At 46.6% G+C, this 18909-nt stretch overlaps 1 protein-coding gene across 2 annotated transcripts in view; it reads left to right on the forward strand.

Annotated features, from left to right (window-relative positions):
• The window catches only part of dusp8a (dual specificity phosphatase 8a), a 34325-nt gene extending 16196 nt beyond the window's left edge, over nucleotides 1-18129 (forward strand). Inside the window, exons 1-5 of one of the 2 annotated variants that reach the window (XM_070907699.1) lie at nucleotides 8988-9783; nucleotides 15357-15523; nucleotides 15645-15804; nucleotides 16166-16289; nucleotides 16657-18129. In XM_070907699.1, coding sequence (XP_070763800.1) covers nucleotides 9666-9783; nucleotides 15357-15523; nucleotides 15645-15804; nucleotides 16166-16289; nucleotides 16657-17863 — 1776 coding nt within the window. In that variant the 5' untranslated portion in view covers nucleotides 8988-9665 and the 3' untranslated portion in view covers nucleotides 17864-18129. Of the gene's footprint in view, nucleotides 1-8987; nucleotides 9784-15356; nucleotides 15524-15644; nucleotides 15805-16165; nucleotides 16290-16656 lie in introns of those variants that run through there. The other variant, XM_070907698.1, reaches the window with a different exon arrangement.
• Nucleotides 18130-18909: the final 780 nt, after the last annotated feature.

An 18909-nucleotide genomic window follows, 5' to 3' on the forward strand; every position in this document is an offset into this window, starting at 1 on the left:
ACCCCAGCCAGCACCAAGGGAGCACAAAGGTCAACCAAAATGGGCTACAAAAATATCTATGACATCACCCTCCCTGCTCTGAAAAGACTTACGGACTTTGAGCTGCACGGTGACATGATGCAGTCACTCTGCAGGTATGTAACAAGTTCCTTTTTTTAGGATCACACCTTGATCAAGTACTGTGCAAACGCTTTAACTCGCACACACTCCTGCATTCGAGCAACTGCATGCACATATGGTCACACACACACACACACACACGGTAACAGTGCCCAAAGGAGGCCTGTACAGAGTTTTATGTAACAATGTTCTGTTTCTGCCAGTGTTCTCACCCCCTCCCTCGTCTGTCTCATTGGCCTCACATGATGAGCTTGATGTCATTTTCCCCTTCTTTCCCTCAAAACCAGAGAACAAAAACAGGCCAGCGTGTGTGTGTCTGCATGCACGGTTTGATGTGCGCGTGTTTATGCGTGTCTTTTTGTGTGTGTGTGTGTGTGTGTGTGTTTATGTGTGTTTATGTGAGCCGTTGCCAAATGTTTCCAGCATGACGTGATCTCACTGCTCTGCTTGCCTCCTGCTCCTCTTCCCCTTCTCCTCCATCACTCAGTCCCTTGCTGGCTCGGAGGGGCCACACACACACACACACACTCACACACACACACACATGCACACAAGTAAAACACAGTCATACGTATATACTCTAGCATGCAAAGAAAGAGAGAGACATTTTCTCCCAGATGCACGCACAGGAGATGTGCATAAATTCCAAGTAGCGCAGATAAAGATTAGAGCACGTCAGTACAGAGACACACACACACACACACACAACATTAAAGCTTAGATGTGCTTAACAGCAAAGTGACTACCATTTATGTTCATCTCTTACTGTATTGTGTGCATACAGAATGAACAGCATGTACTATCGTGTCCTCAAACTCACAAGATTAGCGTAAAATTTGACAATGATCTTAATTCACAATTCACAGGCACCGAAAAGAAAGTCTACTGAAAGTGTAACTTGACCTTTTTGTATAATATGTCACAATTAAGTTAATAAATTAACTAAATAACTATGAAAGACCAAAGGTGAGATTCAGAAAAGGTGAATTCTGTTTGACAAAGTTCATAAATCGGATTGGATACTTGAGTTTGTTACAGGATACAAACAAAGATGGTGTCTTGTGGACATGCCTGTAAAATAACAAAAATGAACTTTTAAGTGTAGACCTAGACAGAAACATGGCGTCATGTCTAATAACCTTCTTTATTTCCCTATGATGCAGATGCATTTTGCCTGTTTTACAATAAGTAAAGCTTGTGGAGGAATCCTGTGGGACGCTGCTTGTACCACACTGCCCTAAATACTTCTACCATAGTTGTTTAAGCTGCTTTGTGTATACAGTCCTTTCACAGCGCATACCTTCTGGCTCCTGCTGCATTTGAAATCTATCTAGAGGCCTCTTCAACATCCCAACACACCCCTGTCGTGCATTCATCCAGCATGGAATAAAAATAGTTTGTTTAAACTGTTACCTAGGCAGTGTCAACACATCAGGTCAACAGGAGCTGAAGTTGAGCAGCGTGCTAACCCAGGCCAGTTTCTGCGCGCTACGCCCCCCATCAGCACCTCATAACTCGAACCTCACCATGAATTTGGGCCAAGCCCTCCGTAGTTTGGTTGCTGCGCCATCAGTTTACCGCTGCAGCATTTATCCTGATGACTCTGACACACGTGGAGTGGAAATTTCCAAAGAAGAAAAGGGAAAGGAGTAGCTAAAAGCGATGCTAGTCTTAAATCCTACCCAGAGCTGGCCTGCATCCACCAGATTCCATTCATGCTCGGACTACCCACTGCCGCTCCTGTCATAGCGTCATTCCTTGGAACAATGGTGGATTCCTGTTTATCAGCGTGCTGTCTTTGATGCACTTTATCTCTGGCATGCCGCAGAGCTGCTTCCTTATTTACCTAATTGGTTGCCATGTTTTTTCTTTTTTTTCCAGCTTTTTTAATCAGATTTAGTCTGCACCTACGCCATGTGGATGAGGTTCTGTTTCTTGGCAGCGTTTTGAAGTGTGTTACAATATGAGAAAATCTATTTCAATGTGCAGTTTGCTAATCATTTTCCAAAAAAAAGACACAGGGATTTTCTTTTCCAGGCTCACTGGCACAGGAGTAGACTAGCTGCCTGTTAGCAGAGCAGAGAGTTTAACACTTTTCCTGGTATGTACACAGACTTGTAACAGAGGTCTTATTACCGTAAATACATGCTGACCACACACAAACTTTTGGGCTGAACCCCTGGGGCTGCCGCTGCTTCCTGATAAAGGCGGGAGATTTTCCATCGCCACGGCAACAGGCTAATTTTGGAGTTACAGGCAAGCCCGAGGCCCCAGATTCAGGAATGCAGCAGTTTGTGATCATCCCTGTTCCTCCTGATATCTCTCCCTCTGCACACACATAAACACACTCATACACAAACACACACACAAGCACAGATGAAGGCAGCCTACAGAGAGGCCACTTCCCCTTCTGTTGTGTAACAATTTCCTGTTTCTGATAAAGTGACATCAGGGCTCCCCAGGGCGAAAGAGGGAGACGCCTAGGGAACTCAGCATGTATGTATACAAATCCGTGTCTTGATTGTTTGTGTATTTATACTTACAGTGTACTACAGTGTCTTTTGATTTAGGGAAAACAAAAACAAAAACTCAGAAGTCCCACCATCAGCTTTAAAAATCATTTAAAAGGCATCACGAAGGCGTTGGCGCACACAGAAACATCTTGCCCAGTTCCTCTCACAACATTGCGTCATTCCTTCTCTATTGTTCTTCTGTAGCTGGTGGAGTGATGTCACTGCAGTGTTGTGGATGTGACACATTCACGCACACACACACACATACACACACGCCGTCTCCAGGGCCTTTAATGGCAGGAAAGCCGTCCCTGACCGCGGGTGTTGCGATAGCCCCTGTCACCATGTCCTGTACGCCCAAATACAGTCTCCAGAGGGTGTAACGCCTTAGTCCTGTTGCGTGTCTGTGTGGAAGAGGGCACGGATGAACGACTAAGAGTTCACAAAAATCTGTTCCATAAGCTTTGATTTAGTATCAGTATTTGTGCGAGTTTCTTTAACTACTCATTCAGGAAAATGTTATCTCACTAGAACATCAGCTGAAATATATTTCATTTCCATTTCTGTTTGGAAAAGAATGATCTGAAAATAATTATTCCCTCCAGCACTGATACGCATTTGTGGTCAGTGGAAAAACTGGGACTGAAAACTGAGACTTTTTACACATTTCACGCCTTTCATTGTGCCATGAGTCATGCTGCGTGTGCTGATGAGATAATAGGAGTTGTTGTGTAAAAGAATATTGGGGGAAACTGATCATACCGCCCGGCGACAGGCACAGACAGACACTCTGGAGAGACTACAGAGAAACACCCTGGTGCAGTCTGAGAGTGTTTGAGCTAATTGTGAGACAGGTAGACTAGACACTGGTAGACACTGAGGAGTGTGTGTGTGTGTGTGTGTGTGTGTGTGTGTGTGTGTGTGTGTGTGTATGTGTGTGTGTAACCAACAGAGGACCAGATGGCGTGGCTTCCAGCACTGGTGTTAGGACAGTGTGTCTGTCAGCCTGCCTGCTGCGCCGGTAGGAGCTAATTAACACTGAACTGATCTGAGACCTGCCTGTCAGTCCACATGTAGCAGCGGTGCAAGCTCATTAAAAATCAACTGATCCACTGTCAGCTCCTCTCTGTCGGAGCAACGCAGCTATTACACTGCTACCAAGTGTACTACCTACATGCGAGAGACAGAGAGAGAGAGAAAAGTGAGGTGTGCTTTCAGCGTGTTGTTGCCTTCAAGTGCTGCGAGGAAACCCTGTGCGTCCCAGTTCAGGCCATTAGCATTTAGAATGAAACAACCATCCGTTATGCTCAAGTGAACCTGTGTAGACAAACTCACCCCTGGGGAAATCAGACGAGGGCAGAGTGTGCACTCTCTTTTTACACACACACACACTCTTCATCTTTTCATTCCTGCAGACTGATGTGCATGGTTCCTGCTCATATTTATCCTTTATTCTCACTCCCTCCGCGCACGCACACACACACACACACACACACAAACTCATCTATACTGTATACAACCTCTGAAAACAGCTGTGAGCCGTCTCGCTCTCGGCAGAAATTAATATTCGCTGTATACACTCCCACCTTTAGACAAAGTGAATGCACAGGCTTCATGTGCATGCAAACACACTGTAAGCACATGCCTGCAGTGGCCAGCAGCATTTCATATTGAGGCTTAACAGCCCCCCTTTTTCTCCACACACACACACACCGCACACACATCTCCAACTGGGATTTTTAAGTAGTTCATCTGGTTTATGAGGGCCCGTCTGGTCTTGAAAGCCCCCCTTGGTGTGTTTGATAGCTTCTCTCCTATATGTGTGTCTTTTGTAAATGTGCTTGAGTTTATATATCTGTGTGTGTGTGTGTGTGTGTGTGTAAACTAATTTCTTGCCAGTGAGATAGATTTACTAGTGCAGTAGCCCTGGGTTGCTGAGCTCCTCCAGGGGGTTAAGTTGTTTGGAGGGCAGGGGGTCTGCTGCATGACTGATGCAAGCAGGCCTCCCTCCAGGCTGCACAGATAGAGATGAAACTAGCTCATGTGCGAGCACACACACACATGACCAAGAAGTGCATCAGTGCTCGCTTAATCTCATACACCCTCCTCCCGCCTGCTCTTATAAGAAGCACTTCCCTCCATCTTCCTCTGGTTTCCTCCACGTTTTCACCTCCTCAGCCTTTCTTTTTGAAGTTACCAGCTGCCGTTATGTCTGAAAACAGAAGTGTAAGCTGAGGAAGTAGGTGGGCAGGTGCATGGATTAGGAGAGAATATTGACACACTTACACTCGTTCTGGATATCTTTGAAATGTTTGATATTGGTGCAGTGCGATAGCTGAGTTTCAATATAATATAATATAATCGAAGCATAAACGTGTTTTAACATTTTTTTTTTTCCGTAAAAAAGTATGCCAAACAGCTCAATGCATCAGTGTTCAATTAAGACATTTGCTCTTAAATTAGAAAACATTTCCTGATTTAGATCAATAAATATCTAATAGAAGAATAAATTAACTAGCCTTAGAGTCAATACTTGACACTTCCTGATGTACTTTATGCCACGAATACATTTCAGTCTGCATTCAAAAAGTATTAAGGTTCAATCCCGAGCCCCAAACACACACACACACACACACACACACACACACACACACACACACACACACACACACACACACACACACACACACACACCCCATCACCCACTGCACCACTAATGTCCCTTTGTGATATGACCACATCATTTCAGCTACCATCTCCCTATGGATTCAACCCCCCCCCCCCTCCTCTCATCACTTCCAGCACCCCCAGCTACCTAATCTCCCCCTCCATCAATTGCTCCATCCATCCTCCCCTCTCCCTCCCTTGGTGACTACCTCACCCCCCAGGCATGGCAGCTGTGTTCTCCTGTAGGCATTACATCACTGCAAGAGCAGCCTTGTTACTGATCCCCTGACAACCAGCACTACCAATACACACACATGTACACACACCAGTACACACTTGTGCATGGGCACATGTGCTTGTGTTTGCACATATTGGAGCAAATAGCTGTCTACCCCGTCCCTAACCCCTGCTGCAATGTCCTCTCTGTCTTCCTCTCACCTTCCTCCGTTCATCCTCGTCACACATGGTTGCAACACACACTCGCTCACTCACACACACACACACACACACACACACACAAAGATGAACTCACACACACACATTAACTCACAGTCTTCATCACCCTAACCTGCCCTGTCCGGAGAATGACGTCTCTCTTTCCTGTGATATCCTGACAGATGATCTGTGGTGTAGGATGACGCTCCTGTCGCTGCCTGTCTCACTGGGGAGGGAGGGGAGGGGGTACAGGCACTGACAAAATGTTTTAAATGAAAAGTATTTTATTTATATTATGATACATAAGTACAAACGTACACAGATTTTTTTTTCACATCGAATATAATATGAATCTAGATAGACTTTTTAGGAATTGTAGTTTGCATTGGTCGTTGTAGAGCTGATTGGTGAAAATGAGGCGCAGTTTCCCAAAAACTGAAAAGTGTTTCACCTCAATTTATATCCTTAGAAACTAAATTCCACACATCAATCAATAACTTTATTTGTACCCAAAGGGCAACTGGTTATGCATGTTAAAACAGATATATATACATATAACAGGAAATAAAGGTGGGAACCCTCAGGAAGAACAACAGGAATTCCTCCTCTAGGACAGAAAAACATGCAATATGAAGTAAAAAAAAATACAATTAAGTTAATAATGTATAATATTAAGTAAATATTTAGTGTAGTAAGTTACAGATTTGCAGGCAGTGTTAAAAGACAATGGATACAACTTCTCAAACACAAAACTAGATCTTAATGTGAACATTTAATCCAAACATGTATTTCCTTGTTTTCTCTACAGTAGTTAGGTGCAGATAAAGTCTTTCATATGTTCATCTACCATCTAACAGTCTTGACTACCATTGCTTGTACATGAGCGACATTCGTCCTCCATTTCTATTTGCACCATTCACAACTCACCTTCTAGTGCAGAGGCACTGCGCCATGTTGCTCCGGTCTCCAAGGCCCCTTTGGCCTTTACACACCTTCTCTCTTTCTGTCTTACACCACTATCTCATACTCATCTCCACTTCTCTCCCTGTCTGTTTTGGCTGGTCTCTATGTGTGTGTGTGTGTGTAAACTGTGCGTTGTCCCAGTAACAAGCCCCCTACCATAAAAGCATGCTCTAAATCTAAGAGATGTCAGAGAGATGGGGGTGCCCGGAGTGACCGTCCTACCTATTTCTGTCGCGCACATGTGCAGTCAATAAAGAAGGCCTGGCTGTCATTTATAGCATCTTGGCTATAATCCTCTAATTAACACACCTTCTATTCTGAGCCTTGTTACCCTGCTGAGGACTAGAGGAGGAGGAAAGGGGCATAAAGAGAGTGAGGGCATGGTGTTTGCTTTAGGAACTCAAAAAGAGTTTGACCATTAAAACATCAGCGCTTCCTTTGTTTTGTTGCTGCTGGCTTCCACTGCTGTGGGTTTGCAGGTGTTAGGAAGCCGTGTGTTTCAAAGCTGGTTTTTACGGCTTCGAGCCACACAGACAGAACAACCAAACCGTGGTGTGAATTCAAACCGGTGTGTTTGAAGTGTAGTGACCCCAGTTGACCACTGTGGAGTGCCACACCTGCTTCAACCAGCTGCAGATGAGGAACAAAATGTGTGTGTGTACTCTGAATGTGTGTGTGTGTGTTCTTGGTTCGACATCCCCCCGAAACCGATGTCTGCATTTTTCACGAAGCTCATCATCTCCAAGTGACCTATTTCCTCTCCCGCTCCCTCTATCAGTGACCCGCAGTTGAACAGAGGGTGACGTAAGGCTGCTCTCACCCGTGTGTGATCATTCAGGGGTCTACAGTGATGAGATGAGGTCAGTCAGTCAGCATGCAGCTGGCCCCCTAACTAGACAGCGTGTATAAGCCTATTTGCCTTTTTTTGGAGCTCAACTGTGGCGATGACTTAATGTACTTGAAGCCCATCTGACCTGGTTTGAATATAATCAGTGTACCGTGATGCCTCAACCTGAGACTGAGCAGACAGTCAGACAGAGCATTTGACTGGCCTGCTCATGGCAGGTGCTGTTTTAAAAAGTCTGTGCTATTTTTCACCAGCAAGAAGTTGCGTGACACAAAATGGTTGTTAAATGTATCGATTATACACACTGAGATAAATTGGTCTCCTATGTTAACATGCATAATTTTGCGTTTTGGGCTTTCAAATGTATTTAAAACAGCTGTATGTGTATGATAATTAGTTAACTTTCAGTTACCATTCAGTCTCCTCCAGCCGTTATGTTATGTCCTGAGCTGCTTTGTTTCCATAGCTGGACTTGTGGCCTACATGTTTGTCATTCCATAGTAAAGTACCGGGAGTCTGTGGCCTGTCAAATGGATGATGGCTGCCGACCACAAGCTTGTTTGGTCTTCTCATCACCTCTAGTCGTCCCTTCCTCTTTTGTCTGCTTTCATTTCTTTTTTTCCCCCTACTCCTCCCATCTCTACAGCTTTACTTTCTTTCTCTCTCCTCTCCTCTCCTCCCTACCTTTTCATCCTCAAACACAGGAACACAGTGTCCAAACACAGGCGCGTTAGACATGAGCCAGTGCAGGAAACATGGTGAAGTCACACGCATTCCCTCACCTTCAGAGACAAATCAGCTTTCAACACACTGACACAGTCTTAATCCCCCCCTGCACTTTGCAGCTGCAGTACATTTAAGGTAATCAACCTAATGTAGGTATTCAGCCTCTCCTTACTTTATTAGAGGTGCAGAAGCTTTAGTTTTGAAAATGTATAATTGGCATCTGATATGAATAGAATAGGAAAACAAACTAGGACATTTGAAAAGCATAATTCTGCATCTCATGTATTTATTATTCCTTTGAAACCGTCAAGTTCACAAACCCTCAGCAAACATTCAGCATCAACACAAGCCTCTTTCTATAAGCCCAGCATTTTCCTCTCTTCCCTGTAATCAACAACATAGAGACTATGCCTCTTTTAGCAGTGAGTATGTATCTGCTAACCAGCCCGATAGCTGTGTCTTAGCCTTCATCCTTCCCTGATAGAGCCCTGCTCCGCAGCTAGGCCCCTGAGGTGGCCGCATATTTGTTGGGTGAGTAAGGAATGTGGTTACATGCCTTAGACATTAGCTATGACGGAGTGCTGGCTCCACTAGAGAGGGAGGGTGCAAGGGAGGTAGCAGAGGAGGAGGAGGAGGAGGGAGGAGGGAGGGAGGGTAGAGTCTGAGCTCACGGCAAGTGAGCTCATTCACCCCCAGAGCTTGAGGAGAGAGTGCAGCTCCGTCATCCTCTTTGCAGAGAGAGAGAGAGAGAGAGAGAGAGAGGGAGGGAGAGGGAGGAGTGTAAGCCAGCGACTGAGCGAATGAGAGGCAGGGAGAGTGGAGCAGCACAACAATAGTGGGCTGCTCTTCTGGCTGTGGACTCACAGAGACCGAGAGAGCGCTCGGAGAGACACACAGACGCTCTGTAAACCAGCTGCAGGCTGATTACAGCTGGCTTTTATGTCCAGGCAATACAGACTACTCACTTTTGTTTTTGCTCTTGCTCTCTGCGTGGCGACCGTTCTTCAAAAAAACGCAGAATTACTACATATTGATGCAGGAGCATTTTAGGAATTCTTGTGGTCATTGCATGGGATTTTGGCCATAGGTGGACTTGAGCAGCGTGTCACATTTTGGACTAGTTTTTGTTGTTCTGGGTCTGTCCTTTGAGGGTCACCACCTGGACACTGGAGCAGTGGACTTGAGCAACAGCAGGAGTTTTGTCTACTTTGGATTTTTACACTCAGACTGTGTGGCTCGCTGTAATCAGCCCTCTAAGGAGAACACTTCTGTTTGTTTGTTCTGACATTTTTGTGTGGCGAGGGCTCGCTCCATCTCTGAAGGAAGGAGCACCAGAACATTTCCATTCGTGTGTGTGTGTGTGTGTGTGCGTGAGACAGAGTGTGTTCTGGGGGATGCCTCTGGATGTGGTGATTACCCCAGCGGAGGACTGTTTTTGGCCGGACCTGCAGGACACAGACATGAGGCTGAAGATCAGGGTCCGCCGAATGAAGGAAGGGAGAGAGCTACGAGGTGTGTATCCACCTGGATTTAGAGCAGGAGAAGTGATGTGTGTGTGTTTCTGTGAGTGTGTGTGTGTGTGTGTGTGCGTGCGTGCATGCGTGCGTGCGTGTGTGTGTGCATAAGGGTATGAGAACATCCCTTTCTGGCAAGTAACATATTGAGGATGTAGGCCTTTGTGTACAGAGGTTACAGAGCTATTATACATAGAGAAGAGTATGATTTAATGTGATACACAAGTTGCTTGTGATTTGGCTGTAAAATACACCACTGTTGCTGATGTGTATGAGGGGAAAGCCCCTGATAATGGCTTGTGCACTGCAGACGAGTACAAAGGCACAGTGGGCTCTCAGGTACTGAGGTATTCCAGTCCAGGCGTACTGCAAATGAAAGATAGATGTGCATCAAATTTTAAGGACGTATTCTGGATCAATAGTGAGATTTACTGCTACAACAGAAGAATACGACCCAGCCAAACCCGCTAATTGTTTCCCCACCTTTTTGTTTGCACAGTTAATGTGTTTAGAGAGAGAGAATAGGAAGGAGGAGGATTAAGAGGATGACATTATGAAGACGAGAAGCGATGAAGAGGAAAGAGACTAGAGAAAAAGGGCTCTGGGGGGGGAATGAGAGCCGTGACCCACGGTATGACATAGTGCTCATGCTCTCTCAGCCTGTGGTCATTGAGATGTAAAACTATCACAAAGGCTCTTTCTCTTTCTCTTTCTTCTCCTCTGCTCTTGGCTTTTCTCTCGCTCCTGCTCACTCTCTCTGCAGAATGGTGTCTTGTGGAGATTATGTTATCAATATGTGTGCAGTGTGCACTGCAGGTGTTTAACATAACACCTTTCACACAGAGCGATGAGGCAATGCAGAGCAATGGTGCTGTGGAAAAATCCTTTTTATATACACACCACACTTATTTGCACATTGCACACAATCTGCTAGGTTTATAGTTGGATCCTTGGGGTCATAAATTTATTTGAGTGTAAAGTTTGTATACTAATGTACTGTAGATGCTGTGTGCATATTAGAGCATATCAGAAAGCCGGTTCAAAGCAGTTAGCACAGCAGCTCTCCACACCTGCCACACTTCACACTGTTAGGTGTGTGTTTCTTTGTGTGTGTGTGTGTGTGTGTGTGTGTGTGTATGTGCACATGTGCATGTACAGTTCATCTCAGCCAGGTTTTGCTGCTGCAAGTGTCAAACTCGTTAGCTCAGAGAAAGCTAGCAAAAGAATCACACATTTTCCATCAGCAGGTGAAAATAGAATTGTGTCTGTCACAGGTTATTTTGAGGCACTTGGACCCGACTCTGTGGAAATAGACTTGTGAATGCAGGCTGAATTACAGGCGGGTTTATAGTCCTGTATTGCAATAACACGGTACTGCTGAAACAGCAGTTGATCAAAGTGACATACTCCCGCTATCTGTCTGCTAAGATAGAGGAACAATACACAGTTTAACCATCAGCCAGGATGACATGCTAATCATACAGTCATTCCCAGCCGTCATCATCCTGACGCCCTGCGTGAAAAGCGATGACCTCATCCCTCTAGCTCATCTATGCTCTGTCAATCTACACATTTCTGACAGACATGCCCCCCCAAAAAAAACACACACACACTCCCATGGCTTCTCCAGGCTGCAGCACAGCCTTTGTGGAGCTGAGTGGGACATGTGTGCAATGATGTCATGTTGGGAGGGTGAGGGATGGTGGTGGTGGAGGGGGGAGGGGTCACATTGAGATGCTAATGTCCCCTCATAGTGGAGGGGACAGCTGGAGGGGCACAGAGGATGGCGTCATGTCTCCCCCGATATGAACCACAGAAGAGAGCGATGGAGGGGAGCGGGGTACTCATTCAGGCAGATCAATGCCCCCAGGCTGTGGATGGTTGTGTGTGTGTGTGTGTGTGTGTGTGTGTGTGTGTGTGTGTGTATGTATGTGTATGTACACGCCTGTCTTGTGTGTTTCCCCCCTCTCCATTAACAGACGAGTTAAAGAGGGCAACTGAAAGCTACACAGAGACTGCAACACACACAGAGGCAGAGGGAGGGGGTGAGCTTGTATTGACGAGGCAGTCAATTGTACCAACAGCAGTGATGTAACAGCAGAGCTCCCATTAACCATAAGAGCCAGGCAGGTGTTGGGTGTCTCTGTCCGTCCACTCAATATCTCCGGGATTCCACTTCAGCACGACTCCAAAGAGCCAGAATTTGATCCAAATATCTTCTGCTGAACACGTACTTTTCTGTGGGATAATAACTTGCACCTTTTTAAAATGGAAATGTGAATATTAAATGAGTTAGTAGGAAATAAGTGATGAGGAGGGGGACCACTGCTCACTACCAGCGAACAAAGGAGGCCTGAGTGCTCGGCTCTGACAGGGCAAGAGGGGAAAATAAGCAGTTGCATAAGTGATGAAATGGCAAAGGAAAACGGAAAAAGGAAGTCACCGCTGGCTCGTGTTGCCGATGGCGACACAGTGCCCTCTTTCCCGGCTGTGTGTTTTCTTTCTACCCGAACATTTTCTTTTTTGTGTGTGTGTTCAGAACTGGGTTAGTCACATCCTGTCCAAGTACATTTTCCAGAAGTTAAAGATACATGAGGCAGCGCTGTGCAAAAGGTGATTTAGCCCCCCCCCCCAAAAAAAAGTTTGAAGAGTAATTTTGTGTGGCATGACATCATCTCATCAGCATGTGATTGAAAAGGGAAAATGTGTTTCTTTTAATTATCAAACTAAACTGTAGGATTCAAGCAAACATGAAGCCTTTTGACAAAAAAACATATTAGAGCAACCCAATTTCTGCTGCCAGCTCGGTTCATCCCTTGAGTTTAATGTAGCAGTGTGTTAGTCTCTGCTGATTATCACGCTGCGCTGAAGGTGAACTCATCTCTCCCAGTTGACTTTCTGATGTCATCTTCATGGACAGCTGGGCTGGTGTGTGTCACAGGGTATTTTCAGTGACCTCAGTGTGACTGTAGAGTGTGTTTATGTGTGCTTTGTGTGCTTAGATTGGAATGGACGGATGTGTCATCCCTGTCTTTTGGAGAATGTGAGGCCATGTCTCTTTGGGTTTTTTGGTACTTGCTGTTGTGTGACTGTATTTGTGTGGCCTTTGGATGCTCAGTGTGTGTGTGTGTGTGTGTGTGTGTGTGTGTGTGTGTGTGTGTTTTATTGCATCTTGACAGCACTCAGGGTGACAAGATGAGCCAACTGTCATCAACATCACTGCCCGTCCTCGTCCACATGGCAACCTTAAGTAGAGAGGGGTCAGGTGACGAGGTGACAATAACACGCTATCTCCTGTGTGACTAACGTCCATTAGCGCCGACCATGTAAAGCTTTGACTACAAGGGAGGTGTCTGTAATTGTGTTGACGTAATGTCACTGTAATGTAATAGCCCTTAAAAAACAGGCAGGCACACTCAGTCCTGCTCTCTTATCTCTGACTTCAGTCTCCCTTCATGCCAGTAACCCCTTACTCACGCTCCCAGTCACACTCGCCAGTCTTCATGCCGTTTCAGTGTTTATTTAACACGAGATGAGGTCAGCTACAGTAATCATGGCTGTAATTATTAAACCAGACACACACGAGATAAAAAGAATATTTTTAGTGTTTTCATTCATGTGTTCACTTCCCTTCATACACACAAACACACTCTCTCTTCAGTGTGAAATACACACACACAAGCCCTGTCTCCGCTGTGGAAAACGTCCTGTCTTCTGTCCTTCTAACAACTCTCTAACAATGTCCTCGCATAGAAAGGGAAATGGTTGCTGTGTGACGTGAGGCTTTTCCTGTTGATTTAACTGTCTCCAGGAACTTCCTCACACAGATACAGTATATGCCTGTGGTGGGAGCTATATGTAGCACCATTTATTTTCTTTGTGTGTGTGTGCACAGGCTACACATCAGCAGCTTGGGAACAGAGAAACCAGGAAGAAACCCTTCAAAGAACTACCCTTCCTCCCTCTGTTTTATCAATTAGCGACACCGTAGCACCGCCCATAGGATCACTAGAAAGAGACTCTGGTGGAAATTGTACCATGCCAGCGCAGTCTAAAGCCAAACTGTGAACTACAAATGGCTGTTTAATCTACTGTTTGGTCTAGACACATGCTAGTGCAGCAGCTATCCCTCAGCCGCTGCTTCTTTGCATTAAGCTTTCCTTCCTGCATCTTGTGAGTTATCTGATCGCTCTTTCTGCATCAATCCTTCCCTCCTCTCCACCCCCCATGTGGAGCGCTGATGTCATTGCTCCGCCGGTTGCCATTAATAGCTGGAAACAGACAACCCTTCTTCACTTTGCTCTTAAAGAGACAGTGCACCCAGAATAGCATTTTGGTCATGAGATTTCAGCCAGCCTCAGGAGCTGTGGTGTTGTGAAATAGCACGGAATACCAAAAGCTGCTCTCGTCTGGCCGTTTGCACGACTTTATTGTGCTACTTTTTAGATCTCATATCTGTTGAGTACACAGTCCATGCTGCTGACACTGTGTGCTCTTTGTGTGTGTTGGCCAGCCGTTGCTACATGAGTAGTGCAGCTGGGTGTGTGTTACAACGGAAGGCAATGTCCTGCCTGCGCTGTGCTGTGTGCGCTACTTTAGACCAGTGATGTCATGTCTCACTCACTCTCACTCTGTGACCGTGTGTGTGTGTGTGCGCCCCGACCCAGATTGGGTCAGGCAGGGCTGAACCTAGATTAGGTTCTAATCTCCTTTCTGGGGCTCAGGGTTTCCTTGAAGCACTCCCCTCCCTTCTACACACTCCTCAGCGAGGTCATTACCCACTCTTCAACACACACACACACACACACACACACTTCACTCCACCCCCCCCTTCTTGTTGGCCCCCACCCTGTAGTTATACAACCGCAGTACTGCAGAGTAATGATGAGTGTGGCTATTTGTGTGTGTGTGTTTGTGCAGGAGTGGGGGCAAGCTGTGCTTATGTTGTGTGTGTGGACAGAATTACAGACAGTGAGAGTGAATATTGAGCATGTGTTGACTGCAAGATTATGTGATCATATCTTCAGATTGAGTCTTATTGGAGTGTATCATCTTGTTGATTTGTGTGGGTGCATATGTGTGACCGTGCGTGTGTGTGTGTGTGTGCCGTGCAGTTGTCAGGGGGATGTTACTGGGCCTCTGTCCTGGCCCTGCACCTGTGGCCTCTCTCATTCCCCCAGCCTGACGCAATGCACTGCTACAGGACATGAGCTCATGCAGGAAACAGAGCCACACACACACACATTTACACATATGCCAAAAGTGGAGCCGCCTGCCTCTTAAAGGGCCAGACGCGCACATTCCTTGCCGCCCCGGCAGTTAACCTAACTCGCACACAGAAGCACAGAGAGCCTCTTTTTTGCTCCTGTTGCACTTAGCAGGACCCAGACATTGTAGCCCAGATTCACATCTGAAGGCATATGCAGCGTCTGTATGCTCTGCTAATGGTGGTACAATGTTCTTGATGAGTTCATGGGAGTCCTTGCAGAGTTCCCAGTGTGCTGCGTGACTGCTCTGTGGAAAACCATTAGCGTACCTAACCAGTTCTCTCCTTCTCTTCTTTCTCTGCAGGAGGTTTTGCTGCTTTCTCCTCCTGTTTCCCCGGCCTGTGTGAAGGGAAACCTGCCACTGCTCTGCCTATGAGCTTGTCCCAGCCCTGCTTGCCTGTGGCTAATGTAGGACCCACTCGCATCCTGCCACACCTCTACCTGGGCTCACAGAAGGACGTCCTCAACAAGGTAGAATTTGTTTTGCATCTTGCCATTCATTTTATCACCGCCATTGAAAGATAACTAACTTTGTTATTGTTACCTGGCAACAAAACATGGCCTTAAACTCATTGTATCTCTACTTCTGCAGGATCTGATGGCTCAGAATGGGATCACCTATGTGCTGAATGCCAGCAACACCTGCCCCAAGCCAGACTTTATCAGCGAGAGCCACTTTATGCGCATCCCAGTCAACGACAACTATTGCGAGAAATTGCTTCCCTGGTTGGACAAAACTAATGAATTCATAGGTAAGAGGGAGGAAAATTTAAAGAAACAAAAATGTTTTGGGATTGTGGTTGGATTGAAGTTTGAAGATTAGCAGTATGAAGCACAATAGCCACTAAGGGGAGGAAGAGAATTCATCTCAAGTTATGTGTTGAAGAATGCCATGTTATTCAATACAACATATCCGCACATTGCCACAGTTAATAACTGTTCACGTGCAGCTTAGGTAACAATAGCACCAGGTATAACTCGTCCGTTCAGATGACCCCCTGTACTCTTCCAGGAAACGTCAGTTTGCTTTCAATAGATGTTGATTGTCTCCAGAGACTTTGTGTTAAAGATGTGTATTCATACCTGTTCACCCCCCCCCCCCTCCTCCAACAGACAAAGCTAAGGTGTCAAACTGCAGAGTCATTGTGCACTGCTTGGCTGGAATCTCGCGTTCAGCAACCATCGCCATTGCATACATCATGAAGACAATGGGCTTGTCATCAGATGATGCCTACAGGTACGCTTGCTCCTCCCATCTAACACCAGCTGAGCTAAGGTGTCAGGCCAGTAAAAAGCAACTTACTGTTGAAAGTAACGCTAGATGATCCCCCCCCACTCGTGAGAAATTAAATTGTTAGATGGCTGCCAGGGAACCGAGTGTGTACAAAAGACTTTGCTTTGCCTTGTCTGGACAACACTGGCACAGGATTATGTCGCCTAGTTCATCTAGGGTAATTCTGAACTTAGAAAAAAACATCATTATGTCTCAAGAATGATTTACTGTAAATCTTGGCCACGGATAGTACTCAAACTGTCTACCAGAGTGGCCTTGTCAAAATTGCTTTCCTGTAACTAATATTTTCCAACTCTTTTCCTCGTTAAAGGTTTGTAAAGGACCGAAGACCGTCCATATCCCCCAACTTCAACTTCCTGGGTCAGCTGCTAGAGTTTGAGAAGGGCCTGCGATTACTGCAAGCTTTAACGTCAACCTCTGATGAAAAGATCTCTGAAAACAACACTAAGCAAAGCTCAGAGGTTAATGGAGTTGAGATGAACGGTCACCGCAGCAACTACGACTCATCTGTGGCAGAGCCATACATCACACCAGAACCCAAGCTACCATCACCCACCTCCCTCCAGCAAGGCTTCAATGGCCTACACCTCTCCGCAGAGAGGATTATGGACACTAACCGGCTTAAACGCTCCTTCTCCCTGGACATTAAGTCTGTCTACTCCCCTAACAGTCCCCGCTGCCCCAGCCTGGCACCCACACACTCTGAAGACGTCCCCAAGCTGTGCAAGCTTGACAGCCCAGGAACAGGCACCTCCAATGGTGTCTGCTCCCAGTCTCCCGTCCTAGACAGCCCCAGCTCCTCTGATTCACCGTTCCCCTCACCAGGCAGCGGTGGCAGTATTGGAGGTTTGGGTGAAGGAGTCCATCGGTCTGGTTCTTCCTCATCCAGACCCAGGAGAAAACCCAAGCACTGCTCTGGCAGTTCCCCAGTCCACTCCCAACCACACCAACCTCCACAGTCCCTCAGCTTGTCGCTGGACCACAAGAGCCCCAGCCTAGACGAGAACCTAAAGGGCTCCCTGCTCCTGTCACTACCATCCCTGCCCACCATGGGGTCTGGGGCCATGTGGACCAAACACAGAGACACTGTGCAGGCCACCACTCCTGTCACCCCCGTCACCCCCACCACAGATGCCCCCTGGTACTTTGGGGCAGAGGAGGGCAGTAAGGGGGAGATGGAGCTGGGAAGAGGGGGTGGACGGGGAGAGGAGTCGTCGGTGAGGTTTGGGAGTAGTTCGGCGTATGTGGCATTTGGGTGCAGCGAAGGTGTGCGGTTACGAGACAAATCCCAGAGGGAGACACAGAGAGACCACCGGGACTCCACATCATCGTCCACAGTGACCATGTCCAACAGTGTGAACAACAGCGGGCCTGCGTCGGAGAAGCAATTCAAGCGTCGCAGCTGTCAGATGGAGTTCGAGGAAGGCATCTCCGAGACGCGTTCCCGAGAAGAACTGGGGAAGATTGGGAAGCAGTCAAGCTTCTCTGGGAGCATGGAGATCATCGAGGTATCCTGACAGATAATGGACATGATCAGAGCTGTCCCTTGGGGGCAAAAATGGACCTGGTTAGAGGGAGTGCAAGAAGAGGACATATGATGGGAAGCACAAGAGGCTTTTTTTGTGCTCCCCTCACAGACAGTGTTAAAGACTCCAACTGAGAGAAGGACAAATAGACACACAAGCAGAGCGTTAATGTGAAAAGGTTAGCAAGCGAGCTAGCATTCGCACCTGGACAGACAGAGCCTGTGATGTGGTGCTTAGCAGACCAGAACTATCCTGAACTCTCATACAAATCTAAAGAAAAGTCTTGGGGGGCGGGGGGGGTAAAGGGGGTGACTCTAGGTACTGAAACTTTACATTTTTCTGAGCTCTGTCACCGATAAAAAGAAACGACCCAGGACAAGTGTCATGTTGCATCCTTCCTATATAGAATATCCTTATTTTGACAGAGTTCGGACACAAACTTGCTTGCCTGCGGTCCAATGTAGTGTGCTTCAGTGGGTGTATAGCTTGTGATTTGAACCAAGTCCCATGTTTCCTCCCAAAGCTTCACCCCAGTGTCAGAAAGCCTCAGAACCTCGCACGGCTACGTCCACCCCCGTTCCCAGTGGCTCTGCCTGCTACAGACTCATGCATAACAACATCAACAACAATAACAGACTCCTTAACAGCACCGTCTCCTCACGTCACCACAGCACAAGGCAGAGAGACTCAATCTAAAGGCGGTACTGTGTCCGAAACAATGAAGGATCCTCAGCTTTTTGTTGCTGAAAAGACTTTGAGTTGAAGGCTCTTAGCGATGGGCAGTGCCCCCCCACCCCAAAGCACAGTGTGTCTTTCCTGATTTTGGCTCCCTTGTTTCCAGTGTTAACAGCGTGATGGGACTGAGGTTTTCGGGATGGTGGCGGGCGAGGGTTTAATGGCCCTTCAGCTCCTTTATAGGCCCCCCCCAACCCCTCTCACAGTTCCCAGTCACCACTGAGCATGCACCAGAAAGGCTGACTACAGACAGACAAATACTATATATACAATATGAATATATATAGCAATTTTAATGGACT

Source organism: Enoplosus armatus, chromosome 6 (genome assembly GCF_043641665.1).
Source record: "Enoplosus armatus isolate fEnoArm2 chromosome 6, fEnoArm2.hap1, whole genome shotgun sequence".
NCBI lineage: Eukaryota > Metazoa > Chordata > Actinopteri > Centrarchiformes > Enoplosidae > Enoplosus > Enoplosus armatus.